At 41.7% G+C, this 27,091-nt stretch overlaps 7 protein-coding genes across 7 annotated transcripts; 3 read left to right on the forward strand and 4 right to left on the reverse strand.

Annotated features, from left to right (window-relative positions):
* Positions 1 to 88: 88 nt before the first annotated feature.
* PHALS_01990 (mitochondrial inner membrane protein oxa1) lies at positions 89 to 3,388 on the forward strand (the record flags this gene model as incomplete). Its single annotated transcript, XM_024716484.1, has 9 exons — positions 89 to 1,681; positions 1,842 to 1,876; positions 1,960 to 2,052; positions 2,122 to 2,207; positions 2,277 to 2,309; positions 2,372 to 2,505; positions 2,587 to 2,766; positions 2,828 to 3,091; positions 3,146 to 3,388. The coding sequence occupies 9 exons, from the start codon at positions 89 to 91 to the stop codon at positions 3,386 to 3,388; spliced, it is 2,661 nt and encodes an 886-aa protein (XP_024582078.1).
* A 113-nt stretch (positions 3,389 to 3,501) lies between these two features.
* Positions 3,502 to 4,912, reverse strand: PHALS_01991 (hypothetical protein F443_01062; the record flags this gene model as incomplete). Its single annotated transcript, XM_024716485.1, has 9 exons — positions 3,502 to 3,591; positions 3,655 to 3,771; positions 3,837 to 3,984; positions 4,051 to 4,130; positions 4,186 to 4,228; positions 4,280 to 4,420; positions 4,487 to 4,641; positions 4,709 to 4,795; positions 4,853 to 4,912. 9 exons carry the CDS (start codon positions 4,910 to 4,912, stop codon positions 3,502 to 3,504), a joined length of 921 nt encoding a protein of 306 aa, XP_024582079.1.
* A 586-nt stretch (positions 4,913 to 5,498) lies between these two features.
* PHALS_01992 (hect e3 ubiquitin) lies at positions 5,499 to 7,157 on the forward strand (the record flags this gene model as incomplete). Its single annotated transcript, XM_024716486.1, has 1 exon — positions 5,499 to 7,157. One exon carries the CDS (start codon positions 5,499 to 5,501, stop codon positions 7,155 to 7,157), a length of 1,659 nt encoding a protein of 552 aa, XP_024582080.1.
* Positions 7,158 to 7,570: 413 nt separating this feature from the next.
* On the reverse strand, positions 7,571 to 10,260 carry PHALS_01993 (th1 family protein; the record flags this gene model as incomplete). The annotated part of the gene is made up of 5 exons (XM_024716487.1): positions 7,571 to 8,179; positions 8,235 to 8,480; positions 8,540 to 8,968; positions 9,034 to 9,165; positions 9,226 to 10,260. The coding sequence occupies 5 exons, from the start codon at positions 10,258 to 10,260 to the stop codon at positions 7,571 to 7,573; spliced, it is 2,451 nt and encodes an 816-aa protein (XP_024582081.1).
* Positions 10,261 to 10,381: 121 nt separating this feature from the next.
* On the forward strand, positions 10,382 to 11,134 carry PHALS_01994 (hypothetical protein F443_01076; the record flags this gene model as incomplete). The annotated part of the gene is made up of 4 exons (XM_024716488.1): positions 10,382 to 10,450; positions 10,525 to 10,610; positions 10,681 to 10,816; positions 10,883 to 11,134. 4 exons carry the CDS (start codon positions 10,382 to 10,384, stop codon positions 11,132 to 11,134), a joined length of 543 nt encoding a protein of 180 aa, XP_024582082.1.
* A 49-nt stretch (positions 11,135 to 11,183) lies between these two features.
* On the reverse strand, positions 11,184 to 16,053 carry PHALS_01995 (uncharacterized protein; the record flags this gene model as incomplete). Its single annotated transcript, XM_024716489.1, has 5 exons — positions 11,184 to 11,426; positions 11,491 to 11,574; positions 11,637 to 11,717; positions 11,779 to 15,243; positions 15,310 to 16,053. The coding sequence occupies 5 exons, from the start codon at positions 16,051 to 16,053 to the stop codon at positions 11,184 to 11,186; spliced, it is 4,617 nt and encodes a 1,538-aa protein (XP_024582083.1).
* A 186-nt stretch (positions 16,054 to 16,239) lies between these two features.
* On the reverse strand, positions 16,240 to 18,330 carry PHALS_01996 (transketolase; the record flags this gene model as incomplete). Its single annotated transcript, XM_024716491.1, has 1 exon — positions 16,240 to 18,330. The coding sequence occupies one exon, from the start codon at positions 18,328 to 18,330 to the stop codon at positions 16,240 to 16,242; it is 2,091 nt and encodes a 696-aa protein (XP_024582084.1).
* Positions 18,331 to 27,091: the final 8,761 nt, after the last annotated feature.

A 27,091-nucleotide genomic window follows, 5' to 3' on the forward strand; every position in this document is an offset into this window, starting at 1 on the left:
AGCTTTACAATTTTTTGTATATCAAAACTAAAATTCCGTCGCTCATAAATTTCAATTTTTTTGTATAGTTAAAATTTGCAATATCCCAATGAAAGTTGATCGCTCGCTTATCGACAAGAACTTTGACCGCTATGTATTGGCTACGGATGGAGTCACCAAGCACACAATCGAATTACCAGTAGCGGCATTGCCTTTACTTAATGTAGATCAGAAAATGCGCAAGGCACAGTGGGAATCACGTGTGTACTACAATGCGCTAACGGCAGATCCATTTCTAAGTCGACACTTTGCAGCAAAAGTTTTGTATTTTGTAAACGCAGAGTTCGAGCTTGTACAAATTATCGACCATCACACGGATGGCTTGAAGATTGATACGATTTGTAGCTTTCCAAAGTTGACAACAAGGCAGGAAAATGTTTCGGTGCAGGTGGCTGGGACTGGAATAATTGTGTATTGTGATGGAAACGGGACGCTGCATATTGTAAAGGCTACAAATAACGAGTATGGGGCAAAGTGGAATGAATTATATTCATTTGCACCCTACGGAGTTGTTCCACTGCTCGTGTTAGGAGCATTTTATGACGAATCGAATAGAAAGGTCCATATTGTCGTCGCTGAATCTCTTTTAGAGAACCAAGATGATGGTGCGTTCCGAGTTTCGACAATTGATTTGGCTTTACAATTCGCTGAGCTTAGTACGACAACTAAAAATGTGTTTGCTGAGCTGCAATATACAGTGACAGCAATCACCATAGTCTCAAAGCTGCCAACATGCGTTTCGTTTAATGATCATGATGTGGTTTTGCTACTTCATGGAACATATCAATTCCTTGTATCAACGTTAAAAATGCCGACTCGAGAGATAGAAACAACTTCAATGACAAGTAAAGCATTGCCACAAAAGCGTCTTCCCGATGAGGATGCAGTAGACGATGAAGAGATGACTATGCTTTTGTCTAAAATTCCACGAAGTGGAATTGGTTTTCATGGTGAGATCTCAAGACCTAAGGACTTTCGTGATCTGGCATCACTTGACTTTAATAAACCGCTTAGTGAGCGGTTCCAAAAGTCCAACATACCTTTTAGCTCTGTCGATGAGCCTCTACCCAATGCATCTGAGATCTCGACATGCAGTCGTCAAGAAGACATCAAGTTGCAGCGAGACCGACCACTCGAGGTGCCTAATGCTGACTCTATTCTGAGTGGTTATGAGGAATGTGATAATGGAGACCCAAATGCAAAGGCGTGTCTAGTGCTCGTCAACTTGAAGGAGAAAGTGGTACAAGAACAGCTTATCGTTGATTGTACAAATTTTCAATTTCTGTGTCCAAGCACTTGTGTAGCAAGTTCAAGTGATATGAAGGCAGCACTTTTATTCAGATACGATGTCCATGGTCTAATCTTTGAGCTAGAAATAGCGTCAAATCGATTAATACTAAAGCACACAACTACATTACCCGCCTTTGGTTTTGTTCAAGCATCAAAACAAGAGAAGAAAATAATGACATTTCATTCGTCAGGATCACTTGCGTGCATTGGTGAATTTCAACGTCGTGTATATGTGTATCAAGGTACTCACTCAAACAAAGAGCACAAGTCCGACACACGCCAGCAGCACGTAATTGAGCTTGGTGATGAGCAACTTTACGGACTACAGATCGTCGATAATGAGACTATTCTCGTACTCACTAGTAATCACATACACTTAAGAACAACTACAAAGTAGTGACATTAAGTAGAATATTTTGAAGAATATTGTGAATTGAAAAATTTGAGTAATGTCATTATAAAGAGGTGATGCAATATCATCCACAGAAATTCATCTAATGTATCGAATGCAGCCTGCAAAGGTAATGGCGCGGTCGGTCGCAATCCGGTATGTGATTTGCTTGTATACCATCATTCTGATGGATTGAATTGATTATTTATGCACTGCTTGCTTTGTTTTCACGATTAAAGCTCTCAAGCTGCTAGAATAAAACATATGCATGTGCAATTCACTCCTACGAGACCTACTAGTAGTCGATTCTTCTCATCCAGACCAATTACGAGGTAAATTTATTGCTAGAAAAATGACTCAGTAATAAAGACTTGATGTAGCTGAGTATATTTTACTTGCAGTTTGTTCAATGAAGATCGAATTGTCGCTGGTTCACCCTCCGAAGAAGCAATCAACACTACGTTGCAGTCGGTAGATAATGCTTCAAGTACGTTATGATAGTCAGCAAGGCTTTAAAACACAAGAAAAGTGACGATTAAATGTATTTGTATTATAGGTGCAGTCGACTTTGCTTCTGTATCTGACCTTGGTAAGGTAATGAATGGAATGATTGACAATAAAGGATTGACGAGATTCTACACACTACTTAAGGATATTCACTGTCTGATTTGGCAATACGTTCGCTTGATTTAATTCACACGACGACAGGACTACCGTGGTGGGCGACAATTATTGCCACTACGGTTGCTGTTCGTACCGCTTTCTTTCCCATGACTGTTATTTCAGTGAGTGCGTCGATATTGCAGTAATATTTCAATTGGCATTGGACAGAATGTACTCATTATTGCTTGGTATCAATGAGGTAGATGCGAAATGCAGCCAAGATGAAACTATTTCAACCTGATATGGAAAAACTCCGAGAGGAGATGGATGCGAATCCAACGAGAGATCCTCAAACGGCGAAAGAATTTCAAAAAAAATATCGAGCGCTGATGAAAAAACATGACGTCAATCCGTTTAAAAGTGTGCTCACACCGCTATCACAGGTAAGGATTCGTAGTTTCAAACTGTAGATCATGCTAATGATATAATGTTTTTAAATTATAGATCCCTGTTTTTCTAGGATTCTTTTGGGGTCTACAGGATATTTCTAAATACTTTCCCGAGTACGCTCATGAGGGTGTGGGGTGGGTCTCGGATCTATCCGCTGCTGATCCAACAATGACATTACCCGTCATTTCCTCGGCTTTAATGGTGGCATCTGTCGAGCTTGGTGGAGATGCAATGTCTAGTGAGATGGCAGACAAGATGAAATTCGGCATGAGATGCTTTGCATTGTTAATGATTCCACTCACTATGAACTTTCAATCGGTACGCAATTTCTCACAAGCAAATGAGTCGTTGTTCTAATCTGAAGTGCAATAGGGGATCTTCGTTTATTGGGTGACATCAAATACTTTCACGCTAATGCAGACAGCAGTGATGCGGCTCAACGCTGTTAAACGTGCTCTTAATATTCCCGTGAGAGAAGTTCAGCGTCTTGAGTCCGCTATGATCACGACATCATCGCCTTTTGAAGCAGCTGTAGCCCATGCGAAAGCAGGCACAATTGTCAAGACACACTTAAACAAGCCAACCAAGTCGATCAAGTCACATGACAAGAAATAATCGACCCACTTTGACGTTTTAGACGAATCTTGAGATGCTATAGTAATGTCTGCTGCATCTAGTAAAAAATGTGTATATTTCATTCAAACGAAGACACATGCTTCACTTTATTTTTAAGCTGTTTCAGCTGATTGTGTCTCCTTGCGATCAATCTTACTCTTGGAATTACCATCATGGACGACAGTATATTTGTCCGGTGCGTCCTAAAGAATAGCAAGCGGACGTGTGTTGGTAAAGACAATTTAAACTATTCTAATTCATCATACGTGAATCTCGGGACATAGAGTAGAAGGCAAGTAGCGTCCATGTTCCGCACAAAATGTGCTACGTAAGACAAATTCATCTTGTTCTAACAAAGCGAGTTTTGCTTGAGTCTCTTCAATCTAAAAGTGACCACCACCAAGTAAAAATACGTCTGATTTAAAAGTCCCAAGTATAAATGACGTACAAAGTGCCGAACTTTCGTCTCGTATTGTTTACGTCGTTGCATTTCGATTCCAACAGACTGATAGGATGCTAGAAATTGAAGATAAAAGTCGCGAAGACTACGAAGTTCTTCGAATAACAAATGCACATCAGCGAATATCATTTCGTAGCTTTAAAGAAGATCATCACAAATTAGTCAACAAATCATTTGTCATTCAAATCTTCATCTAACGTACTGTGGGTAAATATCATTAATTGTTGAAAAATATTGCAATAAGAAGCGGTCACATTGTTCCATGTCGACAAAAAAGCTGACCTTCATACAATAAATTGGTAATCAAAAGTATCCCAGAGTTATAACCACAACATACTGCTATAGTATAGAATTCCTCAATCGATTTGATCTTGTCGTCACTACAATAACCAAAGTCAAATCGATAAAAGATCATCGATAGAATTTCTTACTTTATCAATGCAAGTTCTCGATAGTCACCACTTAATGCTTTCAAGTCGGTCTCATGAGTCTTTTCAAATGTTGTGAAAAAGTCATAAATGATAGCAATTCTTGCAATAGCATGTTGATGCGTAGTCAGTAATTCTTCTATTCTGCTCAATTCCATGCAAAAAATTTGTAAGTAGTATCAATATATTATCAATAAATTCATAACACACTCTTTTGTTTGTTCAAATGCATCCTGTTGTAACGATCGAACTGTTTCCGCATCAATAAAATCATAAAGTGTCTTGTCTTGTTCATCAGCAACCATGCCAGGATCTACAGTTGTACTTTGAAGCTGTTCAAATACGCGATTCATTTCTTGGAGAAGCTATGTATTGTAATATTTGATCAATAGTTTCACAATTATCATGAAAAAAAATGTCAAGACTATCAACCGGCATTTGTACAAACACTGAGTCGTGTGCAATCTTTTGAGCACTATGAAGTTTGACACGCGACGCTTTGAGCATCTTGTTTAATACCTAAATTCAAATCACAATTCATCAGTAAAGAAGATAATTATGGTGGAGAGAACTGACGTGACATTTCTCCGAGATCGTTTTAGTCACTTCACGCGTCGCGTTCACGCAATATTCCATTCAACGTTCTCTGTAATGCCTTTACTCTTGTGTACTAACTCGATCCATGCAATATCGTGGTTATTTTACAAATTATCTATTTTACAAGTGGCTATTGTTGAAATTTATGTAGCTAAATTTCAACTGTGAAAATTAATGTGACTAATACTTCTTTTTGATCATGTCGCAAATATTGGCATTGTTAAACCTAATACTTGCATAATATTAGTAATCGATGCACTTGTGCCGTAATCAAGTAAAAAGTATTTCTAATCATTTCTAAAAGATCAGACCTCATAATCATGGAAGGCAGTATGCTTGCTATCATCGTCAATATCATCTTTATAGCTTGTATAGCGATTGCTTTCTATCTCATGCGACAAAAGATGATTCAAACGCATACTCAACGACTTCATGAGCTAGCAGCGCCATTGCTCGGCAAGTAAGTTTCTGCTAATCTCAATTCTTCTTACAGTTGTGTTTGATCTCGCATTCTATACACACCAGTTTCATTTCAAGCAATGACCATCGTCTCGATACAGCAACCAAAGAGGCTGACAAAGGATTTAACATTTGTTTCATATGTAAGTTTGAAAATTTTAAAGCTATGGATTTCTGTTCACTTTGTGGAGAAGGTTTGAAAGTACGGAATCGTAAGAAACGAAGGTTTCAACGTTTTGGTATTGAAAGAAACGAGCAAATGAAGAATCAAAGATGTGAAGTCACACAATATTTTACTGCACGTCAACTTCGTGCGAGGAAACGCAAGGAATGGACGCGAACTTTGGACATTGAAGGAAATTTGTTTTGGTTTCGTCAGAATAATGAAAGTAGACGAAGTACTTCGGTTTGTATTGGAAAAGTCATTCGATTTTCCAAGTTGAATGAGAATATCAAGATACCAGGTCAAGTTATTGGCCCAATTGCAGTGAATAGTGAAGCAACAGTCGTTGAATCAATAAAGACGAAAGTTTTCAATCAAGTAGCTAATATGGACATTCTTCCAGCTACAAAGTGGAATGCTGCTGTTCGTGCTACGGGAGAAGTTTTCGAGGATAATTCAGTCATAGGAGTCGAACGTCGTCGTGAGATGCTTGAATTAGCAGCAAAGGATTTTCCGTCAAAGTATGCTTACTTTGTCAAAATGACAGCTTCACTTTTGATTCCACCTGAAGTCGAGTATCTTAAATTGTCAATTCACAGAGATTATATGTTTGAAGAGTCAATGGAACATTTAGCATGTATTGAAGAAAAGTACATTCGTTCAGCTATGCGTATTAAATTTCTCGAAGAAAATGGTGTGGATGCTGGTGGATTACATCGCGAGTGGTTTATGATACTGACGGAACTTTTCATGGATCCCAAAACTGGATTGTTTCAAATGACTCATGGAGAAGACTGTGCATACTTTTTGAATTCAAATTCTCGTTATGATAATGGTCAAGAACATTTGATTTATCTTTACGGAGCGGGACGATTACTAGGACGAGCGCTACTTGAAGGTACAGTGCTTAACTTCCATCTATGTGTTCCATTACTTAAGCTTATTTTGGGTACTCCATTAAGTATGGATGATGTTAAGTACTTTGATTCGGATGTATACAAGAGTATGATGTGGATATTAGAGAATGAGAATGTGGAGACATTAGACTTAGACTTTAGTGTGATGGAACGTCAAGGCTTTGGTCTTATCACAGTCGATCTCATTCCAAATGGTCATAATATCGTGGTCACTGATAGTAACAAGAAGGAATTCTTGGAATTGAAATTTCAACATTTGCTCTTGCGTAGTGTAGCTGATCAACTCTACGTGTTTCTTCAAGGTATATATGAAGTGATTCCACAGCAATTATTGATGTTATTTGACTATGAAGAACTTGATTACTTAATGTGTGGATCACCTGAGATTGATGTCAAAGATTGGGAAAGAAATACGATTGTAGCCGAAAGTATGGCACGATCACCAACACTTGGATGGTTTTGGGAAATTGTTCAAGAAATGCCAAATGAATATAGACGACGTCTATTACAATTTACTACTGGATGCTCACGTGTACCCCTTGTAGGTTTTCAAGGATTAACGAGTTATGATGGAAAAGTCTGTCGATTCACAATTCGTGGGATTATAGGTGCACCAGATGAATTTATACGAAGCTATGCGTGCTTTAATCGGCTAGATCTTCCTTTGGGTATATCACAGATGGAGCTTAAGCAGATGATATATGCTGTACTAGACACTGAACAATATGGGTTCACTACAGATTAAATTGGGTCCAAGTTACTTTAAGGAGGGGTACGAATTATTTGCAGTTTGTAGAACTTAAACCTTGCACAAATGATATGTATCACTTTGTGGACCATGTGGTCGTGTACATTTAATACAGCATCAAATATAATATTTAAGCAGCTTCTGTATCTATGTATTAATAGTTACGGTACCTCGTTAGGTATACTTGTCCCAATTTTAGTATACCAGTACCCGCCTCTAATTATACTATACTATTACTCTTACACCACGATCATTCTGTTCCTAAAAGTTACTTTTGGTACCTCAGTAGGTTATTATTATAGGGTATCAATATAAAATACCGACGGAAGGCAGAATAGAATACGAATCGGTGTTTATATATTCCCGCTATCAAGAACGACATAAGACATTCAATAATCCTAACATTTCACTTAATCCTTTCCTTCTTGCATAATAATCAGCGATTGTAATTGATCTGACGACAAAACGTTTGAATTCTTGGCACAATACGTCACAAATCCTTGCAATTTCATCTTGCTCTCACGTGGACAAGTCTTAATGGCAGTCTGTACCTTTGGATGTGTCAAAATTCGTGTCAAAGCCAAAGCAAATTTTTGAGAATATGGTGGTGCAATACGCACAAACAACATGGTAATAAAATTCCGAAGTAATGCTTGATCTAACTCCAACGTATTTGTAAAGATAAACTCCAGAACAGGCAACACGTAACCATTTGTTATCATAAACACCATACATCCAAGTGTCTCTCGTTTCAATTCCAATGCTTTGACTGGATTAATATCAGGATGTAATCGTAATGATGTTACTAGCACACCAAATGCAATTGGCCATTGTGCACTGTGAAGCTTAATCGATTCCTTTAATATCCGAAGTAGACTAGGAAAGCAAATGTGCAAAGGTGTGCTACTAAAAAATCCTGGTGATGTGAGAATCACTTCAAGCCAATGCAGCACACCCATTGACACAACGGGAACAGACATGACCGAAATGAGTTTATCCACTACGCCTGATTGATTCATCTATCAACATAAGATCATTAGAAATTCCACTTGAATAAATCAGCGTAATACTCACATTATACCCCAGTGTGTGATCCGACTTGCATATTGCTGAAGCTTCAATTAACGCTTTCTTTGTAGTCTCAACACTTTCATTATCAACTTGAACCTGTTTCGAAGAACCTTCAACTCCTGTTTGCAATAAACTTCGTTCATCTTTCGTTGAAGCAGCATAAGCCAAAAGGAAGACGCAATTTTGTATAAATGCCGATGTAATCAAGTCCGATGGATTAAACAAACGATCCAATAAACTCGACAGTACCTAAGGATACAATGCCAGTCAATACTATCCCCAAAATATTCCTCTGTCTATTACTGCACCATTGTATCTCGTAGATGAGCTACTGGAGGTGGATCTTTGGACATTTGATACTCCTTAGCCAATGCTTGTGCACTTAATTCGGAACACTTTTTCGTCTTGATTATTGACAAGATTGCGTCACAAAACTCGGAATTTTTGTCATAAATATACCGACGACGTAAGATGTGATATGGAACGATCTTTGCACCAAATCGACCACTAGCAGTCTCCTGAAGCTCACTATGAACTCGATTGAGCTTCGAACGTACCATACGGATGTGTGTATACTCGTTGCTAGTAGCTTTCATATCTTTTTGAATTGAATATAACTTGTCATCCATCGAACAGAGTAATTCCTGAGCGTAAAGGTATGAGTGTGAAGATTGACAGCAAACCTTCTTTAAAGCTGCTAAATCTTCTACTACTTCTTCTTCTGTAGCAAAAGGTATCTATCACAACAATAGTTTGTTAGTACTTCATTTCTTAGCAATAAAAACATACTAAAGCACATTACTCGGCTAAAAGCGTCCACCAAAACACCATTAAATACTGGAAAAAAAGCGTTTGCACTCGTGATTGATGCGATTTCCTTATGATGACCTGCTTCTGAGATCCGTCGAATTGCATACTGTAACAACGTGCATGTCTAAAGTAAAAGTGAGTAGTTTCCAATCAGCTACCAATCAATTTCTAATCATCATCTCACCTTGTGTGTTTCTGCTAGCTCAATTAACATTAATCGCCACTTTCGGTCGCTCAGCATCTGAGTGAGCCATTGTGGCTCCATCGTTGATCCACTTAATACATTTGACACAAGTTTCGGATCGTAATTTTCGTTCACAATGTCTTTAATATGTCGATACAAAATTTCTTCAGCAGGATCCCACGACGCTCCTTTATTTGCAATCACAGCTCCTTCATTCACATCAAACGTCATTTTCTTTTCAAGCACTGTCGTTGATACAGGCAAGAGATCCAACCACGAAGCTACAAGACCAATCATCTGTGCATGTCCACGATACGATGATGATAGTTTTTCCACCAAAAGTTCAGGTCCATTCGACTCGGTATGAGCTCTTAAAAATCCATTAATCACTGCTAATACATTCGATTCCATAATTGCATCCGTTTTCGAAAGTTCTTGTAATAATTTCGTTGCTTCTTTACCATCTTCTGTATCTTTTTCTTCAATATTCTTCACTACCTCCGTCTCTTGGTTTTCATCATCCCAGATTATCAATCTCTTTTCATCTTGACGACGTCGCTTTGCTTGATTCTCAACCTCCACATGTTCGACTTTCTCTCGTTTATGTTTTTTCTTTTTCTTTTTACTCAAAATCATACTCTCATCTTGTTTTTCTTCTTGTTTCAATGTACTAGTCTCAAGACTTGGAGTCAAAGTTTCACTCAAATGACCTTCTTCTTTCATCATCTGCTCATTCTTCTTACTCTTATGATGCTTGTGTTTCTCGATTGGTGCATTATGTGGTTTAATCTCTACACCTTCCGGTCGTTGCCACTGAGTTTTACGAGTTGTACGATTATAATAGTAAGCACGTTCATTCTTTGGATCCCAAAGTTCTTCCCATTCAGCTTTTTTCGACGAGAGTGTACTCCCACTATTACATGGTTCTTCACCATCAAATTCAGCAGGTTTTTCCCATGCACTTTGTTTTGTATTACGATTGTAGTAGTACGTTCGTCCTTCCTTAGTCACGTGGGCGCTCCAGACACCCGTCATCGAACTTGTGTCTATTCGTTTATTGGTTAATACTCTACTTAAAATATTAACGAATCAAAAACGAGAAGTAGTCCAATACAATATATTGTCACATCTTCGAATATTCTAGTAAAGGTTGAGCATGTCTGACGACGAGAAGCTCCATAATGGCTATCATGGCTGGATGAAAACAATTGCTAAGACATCACAGGTATTTTTATTAAGTAGTTCTGTAAATTTTGTAGTAGAAAGAGAAGAATTATGATGAAAACATGTCGGTTGTAGGACTTTACTCCTATGCGAATTGATAACGTCGTGGCTACTGTTCCAAATAATGACTCAAGTTCCGTGTGGAATAGTGCAGGCACTTGGTACGTAATTGGTTAAGAAAGATAGAAGCATAATAATGACTTGGTGAATGGTTTTATGGTTTGAAATTAGGGAGGAACGTGACAAGTCGGAATGGGCACGTGAGCGGCTTAAATTCCATATTTTGGCTTCGTTTAGAGTTGAAGACGAAGCACAAGGATTTGATATCAAGGTGACATCTTTTGAACGATGTGATGGGGAAGCTAAGGTTAGTATGGTGATAGTATTGAGTTGAGAGGCTTCGGAAGATTGAACGAATTCTATGATTTCGTAGGTTGTTTTTAGTCGCGGTAAAAAACGTTGTGGCTACGATTTTTCAGTCAAATTTGCATGGGAAAGCAGCGATATTTCAGGGCACGTTGAGCTACATGACTTTGATGATACAAGTGGAGACGATTTCGAAGTAATCGTTACAGCAAATGGTAGCGGCCAGCGTGAACTTGCTGCGAAAAAGGCAGTCATTGATCAGGAACAAAAACTGCGAGACGTGCTTGCTCTTTGGAAGCAAGAGCTTTTGCAACAATAAAGTGAATCAATACATTTTTGTACACGTATGACGTGTAATGACATAGAGTTTATCGACAATGTGACGTCGACTCGTTTCGAATGCTCACAAGAGACTGTTCCATGAGATTTGATAAATCTGCCATAGCATTTGATGCACGTTGCAAATCTGGATGCATCATGCGATACGACGCATCTGAGTCTTCTTCCGTACCAAAAGACGACGCTGACATGTGCATTTTTTGAGATTTCACTTGAATCACACTTCCAGTATTCTTTATGGCTAGTTTCGCTTTCCGCTTCCACTTGTTTGCCTATACAAAACACAAGGCTGTTATGAGTAGAACACGTGTGCATCCACGTTTTTACAAAGTCTACTATTTCTCGAAGCTCTTCAGTTTCCTTGTTCAGTTTTTGATGTGATTCCTTTAATTCCTCTTCAGTTCGCTCTAATATCATTTTCTGGAATGAAGTCAAAATGATAAGTAAGTGAAAACTTTGGTTGGCTTCACAAGTTGATTTACCAGTTCAATGAGCTCATTTTTCACATGATTTGAAGCTTTTCGTTCTGCTTTCAACGTATCTCGCAATTGATTCATCGCAGTCTGCAAGAATAAAGTTTGTTAAGTTGTTTATCATGGTGTAGAAAATCTATGAACAAAGAACCTCATTGTCCTGTTCGGATTTTAAAATCGCTCGGTCATGGTGCTGCTTCTGTTGTTCAATCCGTGCATCGTACTCGACTTGGAGTTCGTGAAGTTCCTGGACCTTTCGCTTCTCTAATGTCTGTCTCAGTAGCTCCATCTCTCGTAACACCGTGTCATTTTCAAACCGAAGCAAGTTGTTTGCCTCTACCCACTTTGACTTGCGATCTTTAAGTTCGTTCATCTCTGTTTCTTTAGCTGCAAGATCGCGCTGAATTGTCGACGTCATTTGTCTGTTTGTTTCCCTCTCTCGCTCAACTATTGTTGCTACACGAATATACCATGGAAGATTATCATCATATTCACGGTCATTACCATTTGGTGAAGATTCACACCAAATAAACTCGAGTGCCTTCTTTGCAGCATCCAACTCGGACAGTATTGAAGCACTGACACCTTGATCTGAGCTGGCAGTCACCTCGGCAATAGCTCTTTGAATCGCTTGAGTTTGTGATTCTTGAAGATGCGTTGCTAATTGGGTCAGCTCGTCAGAAAGTTGGCGAGGATTCCATGTAGAATCTTCATTCTGAATATCCATATTTGAAAGTTTCTCACTAGGATCTTTCTCAGTTTGCTTCGCAAGCGCAGCATAAAAGACGCGATAGTTTTCACACATTGTCTTTTGATTTTCTAAAAGAGCAATCACTTGGTCCTTTTCTAGCATTTCTTTTTGTGCAGTAGTCTGTGCAGTAGACAATTGTTCTTGCAAATGCGTCAGCTCCAAATTTTTAATCCTTTTGTCCTCCTCAAGTGTCTGTATGGTTCGATTTAGGTCAGTATTCAGCTCGTTTTGAGCCATCAGCCGTCTCGTTGCTTCCTCTAGCTCTCGAGCCTTTGTTTCAAGACGATCAACTATCTGATCATACTTGGCCTGGTCACTTACGCGTTGACTTGCCAGTAACTTACTCAACTGCTCGTCTTTTTCAGTAAGACACTGTTTCCATTCCTGTTTTTCCTGTTCTACTTTCAATCGCCAGACTGCGTCTGCCGCTTGTACCATATCATCCGACCGCTTTTTCCACTCAATACATGCCAAAGCAATTTCTTTTTCTATGTATACCCAACCAACATTCATCTCACTTCCAACACCCCTGCGCACTTCATTACACTCGATTTTTAGCTGCCGAAGGCTGCTGCTCAAATTATTTACATGTTTTTGTAAATCAACTTTCGTTTTAAACGCTTGCTCTTCAATAGCAATGCGCTGATCTCGCTCCTTCTCCAAGGCCTCACCTGCAGTTTTCAGTCGCTTATCGATTGAGTCCGTAAGGTTCTTATGCATTCGTGACAGGTCAGCAAAGTCCTTCATTTGCTTTAAGCTCTCGGCCTTCATCGTCTCAACTTTGATCTGTAACAGATCCTTTTCAACTTGGACTTCACGCATCGATACTTCCAGTTGCTTCGCCTTTGTTTGTTGTTCCAAAGCGTCTGATTGAATTGTATTGATGGTGACCTGAAGTTGATCGACTTGTGTATCATATTGCAAAGACACGTTCCGTAACTCACGAGTGTTGTTTTCCTCTATAGCAGTCACTTCCGTTTTGAACTGCTCTTCTCGAGTCTTGATGCGATGTTCCAGTATCGCAATTTGGTCTAGCAATTCTTTCTTGGACTGCTCACTTGATTCCACCGACGTGTCAAGAGAGTTTTCAAGCTGTAGTGCCGCTTCATTCAGACGTGAAAGTTGCTCACGGAGCTGTTCATTTACTTTCTGTGAACTAGCAAACGCAGCTTGAGCCTCTTCTTTCTGAACATTTGCAGCTTGACATTGCTCGTCCAGTGAATGACACTGAACTTGCAGTTCTTTCACCACACTTCGTAACCTGCCAACATTCTCATTTGCTTCCTCTAGCCTCTGAACGATCGTACGTTTTGCATCCTTCGACTCTTCATATTCATTTTTGAGACTTACGAAAGCCTGACGCTCGCTAAGTAGTTGCTCCTCTACTCGTTTTCTATCAGTCTTGGCCTCTTCTAATGATACCTCAAGTTTCTGAATGCCCTTCCTCACATTCACCATTGCAGCCCGAAATTCCGACTCTTTACGCTCTTGAAACTCGTGCATCAACTTTTGTACTCTTTCTTCCGCTCGCAATGCAGCTTGAGCTTCCTTTGTCTGCAGCTCTGCCAAGTGTTGCGCCATGGAAATGCTGGTACAATGCTCGCCATTCTCCTGCTCCTGTCGATACAGCTTTTCACTTTGGTGACATTGTTTTAAAGCAATTCGAGGCTCTACATTCTCATCAGCTCGTGTAGCTTTATTCTCTTCTTCCGTGGAGTTTACATTCAAGACGACTACATTAGGTGGAACAGATACCGGCGACGCTGTTGTCGATTTTTTCGCATCTTTAGCCCGTCGATGCTCCTCGCGAATTTCTCTATCCAATAACGTTCTTTCCCGCTCCAAAAGATGCTTCTCGCGCTCGACGAACTCTTGCTGCATGCGTTTTTGTTCCAGTTGTAGCACCCGTTGATCTTCCTTACGTTCCTTTTCTCGAGCTGCATCCTCAAGGCGTCTTCGTTGATCACGTTCTTTTTCTTCTTTCTGTGCAAACTTTACGCTCTCCCACTTTGCAGCAGCGCTATTAGCAGACTCCATCGCCAATTGCCGAGCTTGACGCAGCTCTACCTCCTGCTTCTCCAATGCACGATCACATTTTCTTTTAAGTTCATCCATTCTAGCGTCTTGCTTTGCAACAAATTCATTCTGCCAGCGTAAACGAGCCTCCAACTCTTTCTTGCTTACATCTTGACGATTTTGCTGAGTCAGTGTGTCCTGAATCGACACAATTTTGCGCTCGTATTTGTCTTGAGTCTCAACCAGTACCTTCTGTAGACTAGTAACTTTCTCCTGTTCCTTTTCCAGCGCATGTCGCCATTGTTCAATCTCTTTTTCCAAAGTTTCAGCAAACTTTTTGTGTTGGAGCTTCATCTCTATCTCTTGAGCATTTGTTACTCTGACAGATTCTTCAAGCGACAGAATTCTCTTTTCGGCTTTCCCCAGTGCTTCGTGTCTTAAAGACAGTAGCTCCATCGCCCGGGTAAGCTCCTGTTCCTTCGTTTTTATCACACCTTGTGCTTGCTGTCTAAAAGCTTCCAGCTCAGTACGTACTTCTTTGACCTGTTCGTCTCGTTTCAAGACCAGCGTTGCTTTCTCTTGCGTCTGTTCTTTCATGTACTGCTCCACCTGCATCCCAAATTCTTGATACCTCCTTTTCAAGTCATCATGATCTTTTTCATTGAGTCTGGTCAATTGCTGTTGATGCGCAAGTTCCGACTCCAAACGTGCCAATTTCGTTGGATACTCTGCACTTTGTAATTTTTCCAAAGTTTGAGCCACATCTTGAGCTTTAGACTCTGACAGCATCAGCAAGTGCTTTAAATGGCTTAATTCTTGTTCACTCACCTGTTTACTCAACTCTATCTCCTACATACACACAAAGTCATAACATTATCGTCAATCCACAAAGCTTCGCAATCAAAAACAACGCACATTCTTCGCTTCTTGCAATCTCTTCCTACTCTCTTCTAGTTCACCATTCACAGCTAATTGAATCTCTTTTTCTTGCTGCAATTCGTTTTCCAGTGCTTGATTATGCTGCTGCAATTTCTCCATCGTCTGCACACTTATCCTCAGCTTCTTAACTTCACGTTTCGCTGTATCTCGTTCTTCAGCTATAGCTCTACATTGACTTTTATAATCATCAATTCGATCTTTTTGCACTCGAAGTTCCTTCAATCGCACATCTAAATGCTCGTGTTGTGTCTCAGCGTCTCGTTGTGCCAGTTTCCACTGTTTCTGAGCATCGTTCTCTCTCTTTTGCAATATCTTTAGCTTTTGTTGTGCTTCACGTAGATCACTCGCTTGCCATGCAATCTGATCACTCATAGCTTTGATATAACGTTCTCGATCTCCAAAAAAGCACTCGTGAACAATCTCACCCAACCGTGCACTTGCATACTCAGAGGTCAAAGCATTTTCCTTTAAACAGTGAATGGTGGCGTCTTCATGCACTTGATTGACAGCTTCTTGCATCCGTGTAGCTAACACTTCAAGTCGTTGCTCGTACGCATGCTGCAACGATGCGTAACGCAATCGAAATTTTTTTTCAATCGAATGTTTAAGCTCTCGACGAGTCGACAGTCTGTTAGAAGTTCGGGTCTCTTTTAAACGACTCTTACGCTCTTCAGTAGAAGACGAGCTGCAGTCAGAAAGCAAAGATCCTACAGGATTCATTGTCACAAGTGATTGTGCTTTAAAAGCTGCGAATTAAGTCACTGAGAGCACAAGAACAAGGACGAAGGTAACTCAGGAGCTCAAGTTAAATTCCAGTTACTTGTTAAACAAACGAAATCTTAACTTTCATCAGAAAATGATTATAGTAAGACGAGGCAAATACGACCAGCTATCTACTTTATTCGCTTAGTGGTCCAGAGCCTTAAGCACACGTTGAGCAGGGTGATCAAAGAGATTTGGTGCCGAGCGGCCACCGTAAAACTTGACCAGCTTGCGGGCTTCATCAGCTACAGTGTTCGGGTTAAAACCAAAATGATCTTGGAGCTGTGCAATTGTAGCCGATGCTCCAAAGCGGTCGAGGCCAAAATGCGAGTGCGAATACGTTGCCCAACCAAAAGTAGCAGCGGCTTCGACACTCATGACGGGAATACCTTCACCAAGAATTTCTTTTTTGTACTCAATTGATTGTTCATCAAACAAATCACGACATGGCATCGACACAATGCGTGTCTTATATCCATCAAGCAACTTGGCAGCATCGATCGAGAGCGAAACTTCGGAGCCAGTAGCAACTAAAATCAAATCTGGTTCGCCTTCCAACTCTGCTACTTCCTTACCGTGTGCAACATTAGCGATAATGTAACCTCCTTGAACAACAGCTTCAGCAGTTGAGTTGGCCAGATTCGGCAAACCTTGACGACTCAATGCGAGCACTGACGTCTTGTGCTGGTTTTCCACAGCCGCAATGTATGCACCCATTGTCTCATTACCATCCGCAGGACGGTAGACGTACATATTTGGCATAGCACGCAATGAAGCACTCATTTCAATCGGTTGATGGGTCGGACCATCTTCACCCAAAAAGATGGAATCGTGCGTTGCAATGTAAATCACCCCAAAGCGTGACAACGCACTCAAACGCACAGCACCCAAAGCGTATCCAATAAAGTTGTAAAACGTCGCACAGAACGGACGTACACCACCGTGGGCAAACAGCCCGTTCGAGATAGCAGCCATGCCATGTTCACGCACACCATAACGAATATAACGGCCAATCGGCGTGTTTTTTTGAAAGTCACCCGACATGGACAGATGAGTCAGATTTGACGGAGTGAGATCAGCCGAACCGCCAACAATCTCAGGAAGAGCTGTAGCGATCGCGTTCAGTGCAATCTCCGAGTATTGGCGAGTAGCTTTCGTAGCGTCTTCGGGTGTGTACTTGGGCATTTTCGATTTCCAGTCGGCTGGCAACTTTCCTTCCATACGACGTGTAAATTCAGCTGCATCCTTCGGATACTTGTTGGCATACGTGGCAATAAGATCATTCCATTTCTGCTCGTGCTGGGCTCCCACGACAGTCTTGTCATAATATTTCTTAACCTGTTCGGGTACGAAGAAGGAATCCGATCCACTGAACCCAAATCTTTCCTTTGCAGCCGACAAATCCTCGGGTTTAAGAGGTGCACCATGAACAGAGTGGGTATTTTCAAGTTTAGAGCCAAGACCAATGGTTGTATGAATCTTAATAAGCGAAGGTTTGTCAGTCACTCCTTTTGCCGTCTCAATTGCATGATGAATCGCAGCGTGGTCATAATTTCCATCCTCAATGTACTGCACATGCCAACCATACGCTTCATAGCGCTTCATCACGTCCTCCGTGAACGAGATGTCTGTATGACCATCAATTGTAATCTTGTTATCATCATACAATACAATCAACTTCCCTAAGCCCAAATGTCCTGCCAAAGACGAAGTTTCTGATGAAACTCCTTCTTGCAGACATCCATCACCACAGATCACGTACGTATAGTGATCGACAATATTGAGTCCATCTTTATTAAACTCGGCGGCCAAGTGTTTCTCTGCCATGGCAAGACCCACAGCATTTGATATTCCTTGACCAAGTGGACCAGTTGATACTTCAACACCAGACGTGCAAAAATTCTCAGGATGGCCCGGGGCTTTTGAGCCCCACTGACGAAACTTCTTAAGCTCATCAAGAGGCAAATCGTAACCTGTGAGATGTAACATGCTGTACTGAAGTGCACATGCATGGCCATTTGACAATACAAAACGGTCACGATTGCTCCACTTGGGATTCTTTGGATTAAATTTCATGATCTTGCCGAAAAGCACATGAGCCATGGGGGCACAACCCATTGGAGCACCAGGGTGGCCAGACTTTCCAGCTGTCGGCTGATCAGCTGAAAGCATGCGAATTGTATTAATGCACAGATCCTCGCTAATTCGTGGCTTCTTATCAACGTGATCAGCCATAGTTAGAAGATGAGAAGGATCGCTTGGGGTTTGATAGAGGGAATTTCAAAATGTCAGGACCGCATACATCAACCAGAAACTAGAAATCCTACAATTTGACAATTTAACCAATCACGTGAGAGATGACGTAATTGTACAGCAGTTTTTTGTTTGTCACGTCACCAAAGAAAAAACTGCAGCAATAAACATTTAAGCTGATTGGTGCTTTGCAAAGTGCTGCCTTATTCATTTTTCACATAAATTGTCTGCTCAACACGACACTTCGGCCTTGACTTCTGACGTTTGAGGTTTGGAATACTAGCGACGTGATTGTCCATGCATACAAGAGAGCGAAGCCACCTCGCGCCTGTGATCTCGAAAATGGAAGGTTTTGATCGAGAGTGGGCACTCATATACAATCTGCAACAAGGCAATCCCAATTTTATAAGTTTTAAATTGATCGATATGGCAGGTCTTAGCATCTTTTGATCAGATTTATGATATTCGCAGGCCAGGGCTAAAGAAGAGAGCTGAAGAGTCTTTGATTTGGGCCAAGACACTTGAGGGAGAGGAAGTAAAATTTGGAAGTGATTCATCTATTGTGGCTTACATACCGTGATTACCTTTAACTGGAGAAAGTAAAAACAATGTTAAACCGCGGTTGGATTGGACTGTATCTAACCTGAAAATCATAACCCTCACACTCACCAGCCGCGTGTAGAATCTCACACAGTAAACGATGCACCCACTTGCCCCTTCGAACCGTCAAACTCTACGCTATGTACTCCGCTTCGCTGGTTGACAATGACACGCTTGACTGCTTTCTGCTTTCCCAAATGACTGGCCCGCCCATCAATATGAAAGCATAGCCTTGCGATCCGTATGGTCACCTGTCCAGTGTACATCAGGATATACCCGAAAGTCGACTTTGTCGCCAGGCTGGAAACAAATTCTATGAGGCTTTGTGCAAATAGCAAAAAATACGCGTAATCGCCGCCCAGTGCTCGGCTTGTGGATTCTCTATAAATCTTGGCACATAACCAACAGCAAATGCAATGTCCGGCCGTGTCGCCGTCATCAGATGCCTGGAAGCTCCCATAGATTCCCGAAATGATGCGCTTACTTTTGTCGAAGTGTCACTTGGTATGAGCCTAGAGCTTCTTAATTCTGTTGGACTTATCACCGGCTTGCATCATCCATGCCAAATAGCTTAATAAGTCGTTTATGTCGTCGACGTATCGCCGCTGATACACTGTTGCGCTGCCGTCGTCATTGTCTATTAACTCGATGCCCAGAACAAACACATAGTTGTCACTGTCGGTCATTTCAAAGCGATTCTTTAGCTAGTCTTCGTTTGCTCGAATAGCTCCGTTGAGCTTCAAGTAACCAGAATATCGCCGACATTAACCAGAAGTAGCACGCAGTGACTTTCCACAATATTAATGTAAGAACATGGATCGAAATCAGAAATCTGTAATCCAATTGTGCAAACACATTCGTCAAAGGATCATTCCATACGCGAGAAGCTTGCTTGAGTCCATAAATTGCCTTGACAAGCTCAAGACAGTCATAATTCTTGTCAAGCTCGATCCCTCCTGGTACCTCGCAGTAAACAACTTCCATCATAAATTCATAAAAATGCTGTTACAACTTCCATTTGATCAACTTAGTCAAAGCAATCACAATTCGAAAAGTCACGTTCTTGACCACAGGCGAAAATGTTTCCGTGTAATCAACTCCATGTTTTTGTCTGAAGCCGTTTGCGACGATCCGTGCCTTGTATTTTTCAGCTGAGCCGCCAGCTTTGCGCTTGATCATGAATATCCACTTGGTGTTGTTAAAATGTTGTCCTGACGGTAATTTTGAGGCTCGAAATACTCCACGAAGCTGCATCGAGTTAAGTTTGAAAATACCTTTGCGCCAATGAAGCTGATCAGGATCACTCGGAGCATCGTGGTAAAAGGTCGGCTCCAATAGGTCGTTAGTCTCAACTGCGCTCACACTTGCACGCCATAAAGCCGAAGGAGTGATATCAACGTATTCATCCCCGGAATCATGCACTTCTTGACCGGATCTCGACACGTTTTGAACGCGATATTACCGTATGACTCGACGTAAGCTCATTTCTTCAGGGGCACTTGCTTCTTCTAGGCCTGCTTGACAATATTTACACCCTGATCTTTACATGTTTGCTTGCGGTCTTGCGTTCGCAGTTTGCGTTAACCTGTTTGCTTGAAATTTATTTTGTAAAGATACTTGTCGTCTTCAATCTCAAGCAAGCCAAAGTCCAGGTTTGCTGCATCAACGTCATCAAGAATGTCCACTCTAAATCACCAAAACACGACTCGTCAAACGTCACATCTCGAATTATCAGGTCTGAATGTCATATTATCGATACGCTTGAGAATATTCTTCATATCCCACAAACACACCTTCTCGAGACTTGGGGTCCCATTTAAGCCGCTTTTCCTTCGGAGTCAAAACGCAAACCCGACACCCGATAATGCGCATATGCTTGAAGCTTGGCTTAGACTCGTGCTTAATGTTGAAAGCAGTTTGTTATACATTTTTGGGGTCGGGAGTCGATTCTTGATGTATATTGCCGTCATGGCAGCTTTGCCCCAAAAGCATTTATCTAGCTTGGCGTGATGAAGCATACTGCGTCCAATAGTCATATGGACTGCTCAGATATTCCATAAGTTTGATGTGCATATGGAACTGTGACTTGCTGCTCAATGCCTTCGTCTTCGTAGATTATCTTGAGCAAACTCGCGTGTTCCGTCATGTCGTACAAACTTGCCTTTTTCTAAATTGCGTCTGCATTATGAGTATGGATCTCTTGATCGCACTTTCGCTGCCCGACCTAGCTTGTAAGCACTCTTCCTTCATGCATCCGCTGGCCTCGTCAACAATCCGTAGTAGGTATCTGCTTCCACCAAGCGACTCTCGCTCCATCGGACCGTAAATTTTGAAGCGTAGTAGCTTGAATCCGGCACACTGACGCTAATCAGGGTTGCTTGGAAATGGTTTTTGAACCATCTTACCCTCTTGACACCCACAACAAACTCTTGGCAATGTAGACATCGATGCAGGAGAGGTGTCTTTGATCACTCCGATAGCAATCATCTTCGAAGAACACCATTTGGTGCGTGGTCCATATGCGCAAAAAGGTCAATCTTATAACTTGACTCTACCATGCTGACATATCGCTGTGAAGTTCTCAGCAAATAAAGACCATCAACCAGATCAGCTGTCGCCACCACCTTCTTTAATTCTTTAACTGCGATGTCCATGCTAGCTCCATCAAACATTACTTGAATGCAACCGCTTTTATTAATCTGCGGAACGGACAGCAGGTTGTTGCTCATTTTTTGGAACTTAAAGCGTGTCCTTCATCTCGATATCGCGTATGTCGCCGTTTGTTAGATCTACTACTTGCTCGATTATAGTGCCCAGCACCATGCTAGCAGTCTTGTTTCCGTCGGCTATCACGGTCCTGCTCATCCAGGGTCACAAACTTCGACTTGGTGTAGCAAATGTGGTGAGTAGCACTACTATCAATAGCCAAGTACCCGTCATTTCTTTACCAGACGAAAGGTAGCATTCCAGGGATACTGAAAACGCGATTCGATCGTAATCGTTGTCGTTATTGTACCGATATTGAACTTTGCTAGCTCCGCGCTCACAATGTTGCACCGCGAATATCGTCCTTTCGCTTGGTCAAGCATCGTTCCACCTATGCCCCAATTTACCGCAATGAGTGCACTGGCGGGACTCTTTTTCGGCACTGAAAGCCTTAGCCGCGTCTATAGTCTTCACCGTTTTAGTCTTTTTACCTTGTCGCTCTATGTACTCGTTATTAACACCTTCACAACGTCTTGCGTCCATTGCTCTGCACTGCTCATTCAAGTTGAGTACGAGGTTCCCGTAGCTCTTGGATAGACTTTGAAACAGACAAATTGCGATGTCCTCATCTTCCATCTTGGCGCCGGTGCTGCTGGGCTTAGCTCTATAGTTGAATACCTCGTTGCAATGATGCAAGTCATTGTCGCCTTTCGCCATCTCCATGCTGAATAGTTGACTATTCAAGTAAATGCGTTCAGCCTTCTGTGGTTCACCGTAAAGCATCTCGATTCGAATCCAGGCAGCAAAGACTTCTACACAGTCGTCAACCACATTACGATAGTCCGCGTCCATATGCAGTAGGGACAGACAAAATGCAATGTTGCTGGCTCTGACGTACTCGTCACTGGGGCGGGTATCACTAAACGACGGAGTCGCATCTCGGTTGACCACGTGCCACACCGACTTGGTGCGGAACACGCCACGCATGTTACGGCTCCACATGACATAATTGTTCCCGTAAAACTTGTCGACAACTAACTTCGTCGAAAAATCTTGCATAGAGGATTGGTCGTTGGGCTCAGAACATCGTAGGTCGGGGCTGGAGAAAAGATTTGAAGAGTCTTTGCTTTGGCGAGGACAATTGAGGGAGAGATAGTAAAATTTGTAAGTGATTTATTTATTGTGGCTTACATACCGTCATTACCTTTAACCGGAAGAAGTAAACACCATGTTAAATCTAGGTCGGATCGGACTGGGTTGGGTTGTATACATTACCTTAAACCCATAATCATATAATTTTTACCGCGTGCACTTAGACTTTAAGAAGGAGCTGTTTCAAACAGTCCATCAAACACAATTTTACGACACGAAAGTGAATCTCGATGCGGAGGGAGAATGACAATTCTGACTTAGAGGAAAAAAGAACGACGTAGTGACTTGATTTATCCATTACATGATAGTACCTTCTTTATGCATTGTGGGAGGTAGTAAAATAGGGGATAACAGCATGGTGATCTTACATGGATATCGGACATCGTATATGAAGTCACAAACAATTTTGTGATACAGAATACTATATCCTACTTGAAGAGCTGTGTTGGCGACGAGACCGACGTGTCTCTGTCTTTTGAAGTTTGAGAAGTTGAAGTTCAAACCTTTGGCATTCCGAAATTCAAGCCTACAAGTTCAAGGTGATGTTCAGAATCAGTGCACCCGTTTTTGTATAATCTGGTAAAAATTCTTGAGATGGGAGGCTTTGCATGCATTCTCAGAACTTGTTCACTCAACTAATTCAATTGCAGATTTTTCTCAAGCCCCTAAGTCGTGCTTCTCCCCTCCAAATTGGGCTATCTTTCTCTACTTCACACCGGGAATAATTTTTTCGTCGCACAAGCGTGTGTGTTGTGTTTCAGGGACTGTTGTGAACAACGCTCTCTTTTACTGACCTTTTGTGAAAACTCAACGCGTGGACAGCACTCATAATACAACGCTAATCGAGTCGGCACGCAACCAAAAGAGTTAACAGCCTTTTATATAAGCTTTATCTGTGCTCGTTATGATTAATGTGACAAATTATTTTAGTACTATCGTCAAGTTAATTCGTATAGCAATTGGTTAACATTTTGTTGAAGCAGAGGTAGTAACGTAAATGTAGTAATGTTAGATTGGTTATCTTAGATCTCCGCTACGATGTGTGATTATTGCACTGTGATAGCAAACGCTAATTCTTCTACTGCTGCCCATAGCCCATACTTACAGATAATTTGCGATCAATCCTGATCGACTCCGGGGCATCGGACAATTATGCTCGACGCTCCACAATCGAAGGAAGTCAGCTGTATGCTAAGGCTCTTAAAGCGCGGTTGAGTGACACCATCACTGTTCACTTAGCGACGGGACATGTGGCACAATGTCGAGGGTCCCCGTAGACCTCGATGTCTTGATTTTGATAGCGCGGAACGCTGCTTAGTCTTCGAATTGAATTTTGGGTATGTTCGACGATAAATCAGTCCATGATTGTGCAAGGCACGATATGATAATAGCATGAATCTTATGGAGCACTTGCAAGCGCGGTTTGAGCTTATGCATCTCGATATACTAATTGCCAATGAAGAGAAGTATTTTTTGGCGTCGACGAAATCCCCCATTTGTAGTTATCTCATTGGGATTCGTGGACTGCGGGCAGATTACGCGAGATAAGAGCAATTCTAGAATGACCAGGGTAACAACGGTTATTCGGCTGGCCAAGTTGACCAGCCGTGTACAGTGCAAATTCTTCCTAACATAGCTAAGCACACAAATCTTCTTACAAGGATATGAATTGGTATTGGGGTGCGGTGCTTCGAGGAAGTGAGAAAACTAATATAATACAATCTTCAACCCTGGCTCTTCCTTCAGCGATTCCTCGTCCTCTGTTCAGCTTCAGCGCTTTATTTAATGCAAATACAAATGCGCAAGAACACGTTATCAAGATTGTGACTGGATTTATGAGAGTAGAATCTTGTTGATGATCGGGAGCTATTAGCAAGGAATTATATTTTTGTTAATATTATGGCGCAATTTCTTAGCTCCATGCCGTTTGTGGTCCATGTAGGTTATGTATAGCGACGGCGTCACCACATACCGAAAAGAAAATAGTAAGATAGTTATTCTCCATTGTCGAGTACACCTTTGAGATAAGGTAAGCGCTGGGTCGGCTTGAGTGGCGGATGTGATTACACGTCGCCCCAACTATAAATTGTAGCATGTTACAGCAGTGACGTCGCTAATTGGTAAGGTTATCCGTACAGATTAAGGATGTGACACATCATGTGTTGCGCTGCTAATACTTAGAAGCGAGGTATCCGAACACTAAGATGTCGCTTTATCGAAGCGCACGCCTGCAACGCTATACCTTCTTCAGGCGTGCCAAGTCTTAGCATTTAGTGACATGACTACCGCATGTTTGGCGACTCTGATGATAATTTAAATTAAAGTATGATGACAGCACGTGTAATACCGGTACAAATGGCCATCTTGGGAAAGAAAAGATGTACTGCTATTGAGCTTAAAGTATATATGTACAATTGGGTAAACACATGTGTGCGCACGTGTGAAACGCGTCAAAACGTCTTGCCGTTGCGACTACATAGACGGTGAGGCTATTCATTTCGGTGAGTACTGGTAGTTTACTAATATGGACTACATTTCGATGTCTTTAGAGACGCTTCTGGTAAAACCGGTACTATAATCTTTGTGGGCTGTCCGAGTAAGATGGGATTTATCGCTGCTAGCAGCGATAGTCCCACCGGTGACGGTACATTCACGCTGTCCATTGACAAAGCAGCTTGCCGAAAAGCGTACCGTTAGCCATGGTATCTGATGGAGATCTTCATGGAGCTTGAAACCAGATTGGATTGATAGCTGCAGACCATATGCAGCAATGCTTAAATCTTGCTGTATGCGAAAAGACCTCTGTACTGAAGCGAATTTGATTCCACTTTTTGCGTTTGCGTAGAATAACGCAGTGCATGTCTCTACAAGCCATACTCAGTTTCACATGAATGATTGTGGTAAACCTCTGACAGCTTTTCACCAAAAGCCGTGGTTGCGGTCTTTATGGACGTGGCAGTTGATCGATATCGATTTGCGGATACCAGCCTGGCTACACCTTGAAGCAAAACCAGCAATTCTGTCGTAATTAGGTTAAGCGTCGTGCTAAGGGTGCGCGACAATACGGCTGAGGAACTCACCGATGCTAAAGGCAGGAGAAATACACGTGAACGTGGTGTGGAGCAAAATTACAAGTAACCCACCGACACATGTGGAGTCTGCGGATTATAATGCTTAGTTATGAGTGGGTTACACTGGACTGGTTACGGTCATAGCGAATAAAACACTCAATTATACACTTGACATCCCAAATAGAATGTTAAAACATCCTTTGTTTCGCATGAGCTTACAAAAGCCATACTACGATTTCTCTCTTACGAATTACTCAGATGATAAGAGCTCTGCTGCTGACGGAGCAGCGCACAAATCACCCTGTGATGCTAAACTACCATAATCTCCGGTCCAGCGATACAATTCTAGACGTCTTGGGTTGTCTCATGGCACACTATACAATGGCAAAGCTTAGCGAGCAATCTCAACATCTGGTTCGATTTAGTCTCGGATACACACCCATATTCCGAGAGAGCCGACAGGCCACCATAACTGAGCTGACCCATAAAGGCAAGCCGTGGGGAGGTCGATCACCTCCAGCCCTGCACGGAGAGCAAAAAATGGCCCGCTTTTATGTAAAGCATTTGATGGGCCGGATACTGCAGTACCTGATGTCAAAACCTCGTAAAATAGAGATATCAACCCCATACCAAAATTTCGTGGTAGTTTGTGATTATACTAGCTTTGATGCCGTGGCGCGTAATGATCTGCCGTACGTTTGGTCTTTCTCACCGCTTGAAAAAGATCATGTTACGCTTCCTCCAAGCAGTAGGCAACAGCATTTGCACTGGTTTAGACCATTTGTTGACATTTGATACAGCTGTCTCATCTAGAAAAGCGTGACTTTTAACAGCAGGAATTTTGAGTTGATGTGCTGTCGATTAGATGCCGCGCCGTACTTTGAACATCGTATGTCAAGCATGAGACGACAATATGGACAGACGTCCGCTTCGCCGAAGTTGACGCAAATAATTTCTAAGCCAGAGCGACCAGCGATTTCAGACTTTCTAAATCATAATCACAGCGGGTAGTTGGCAATAATTGATGTGACTCTTGCACTTGCAATAGGGCAAGCTTGGTTGTTAGAGCCAGGACTTGTTCTTTGTAAAGAGCAAAAAATCGCCGTGGATTCCATGGTGGTGCGTCAAAATACTTCCTGTCACTGGAAAGGGGGACGAGGTCTTATCCTCGTGCAGCGGTAAAAGGCTGAACGCACTAAGCGCCTCCTCCAAGG

Source organism: Plasmopara halstedii (genome assembly GCF_900000015.1).
Source record: "Plasmopara halstedii genome assembly, contig: Scaffold_1651, whole genome shotgun sequence".
Taxonomy (NCBI): Eukaryota; Oomycota; class Peronosporomycetes; order Peronosporales; family Peronosporaceae; genus Plasmopara; species Plasmopara halstedii.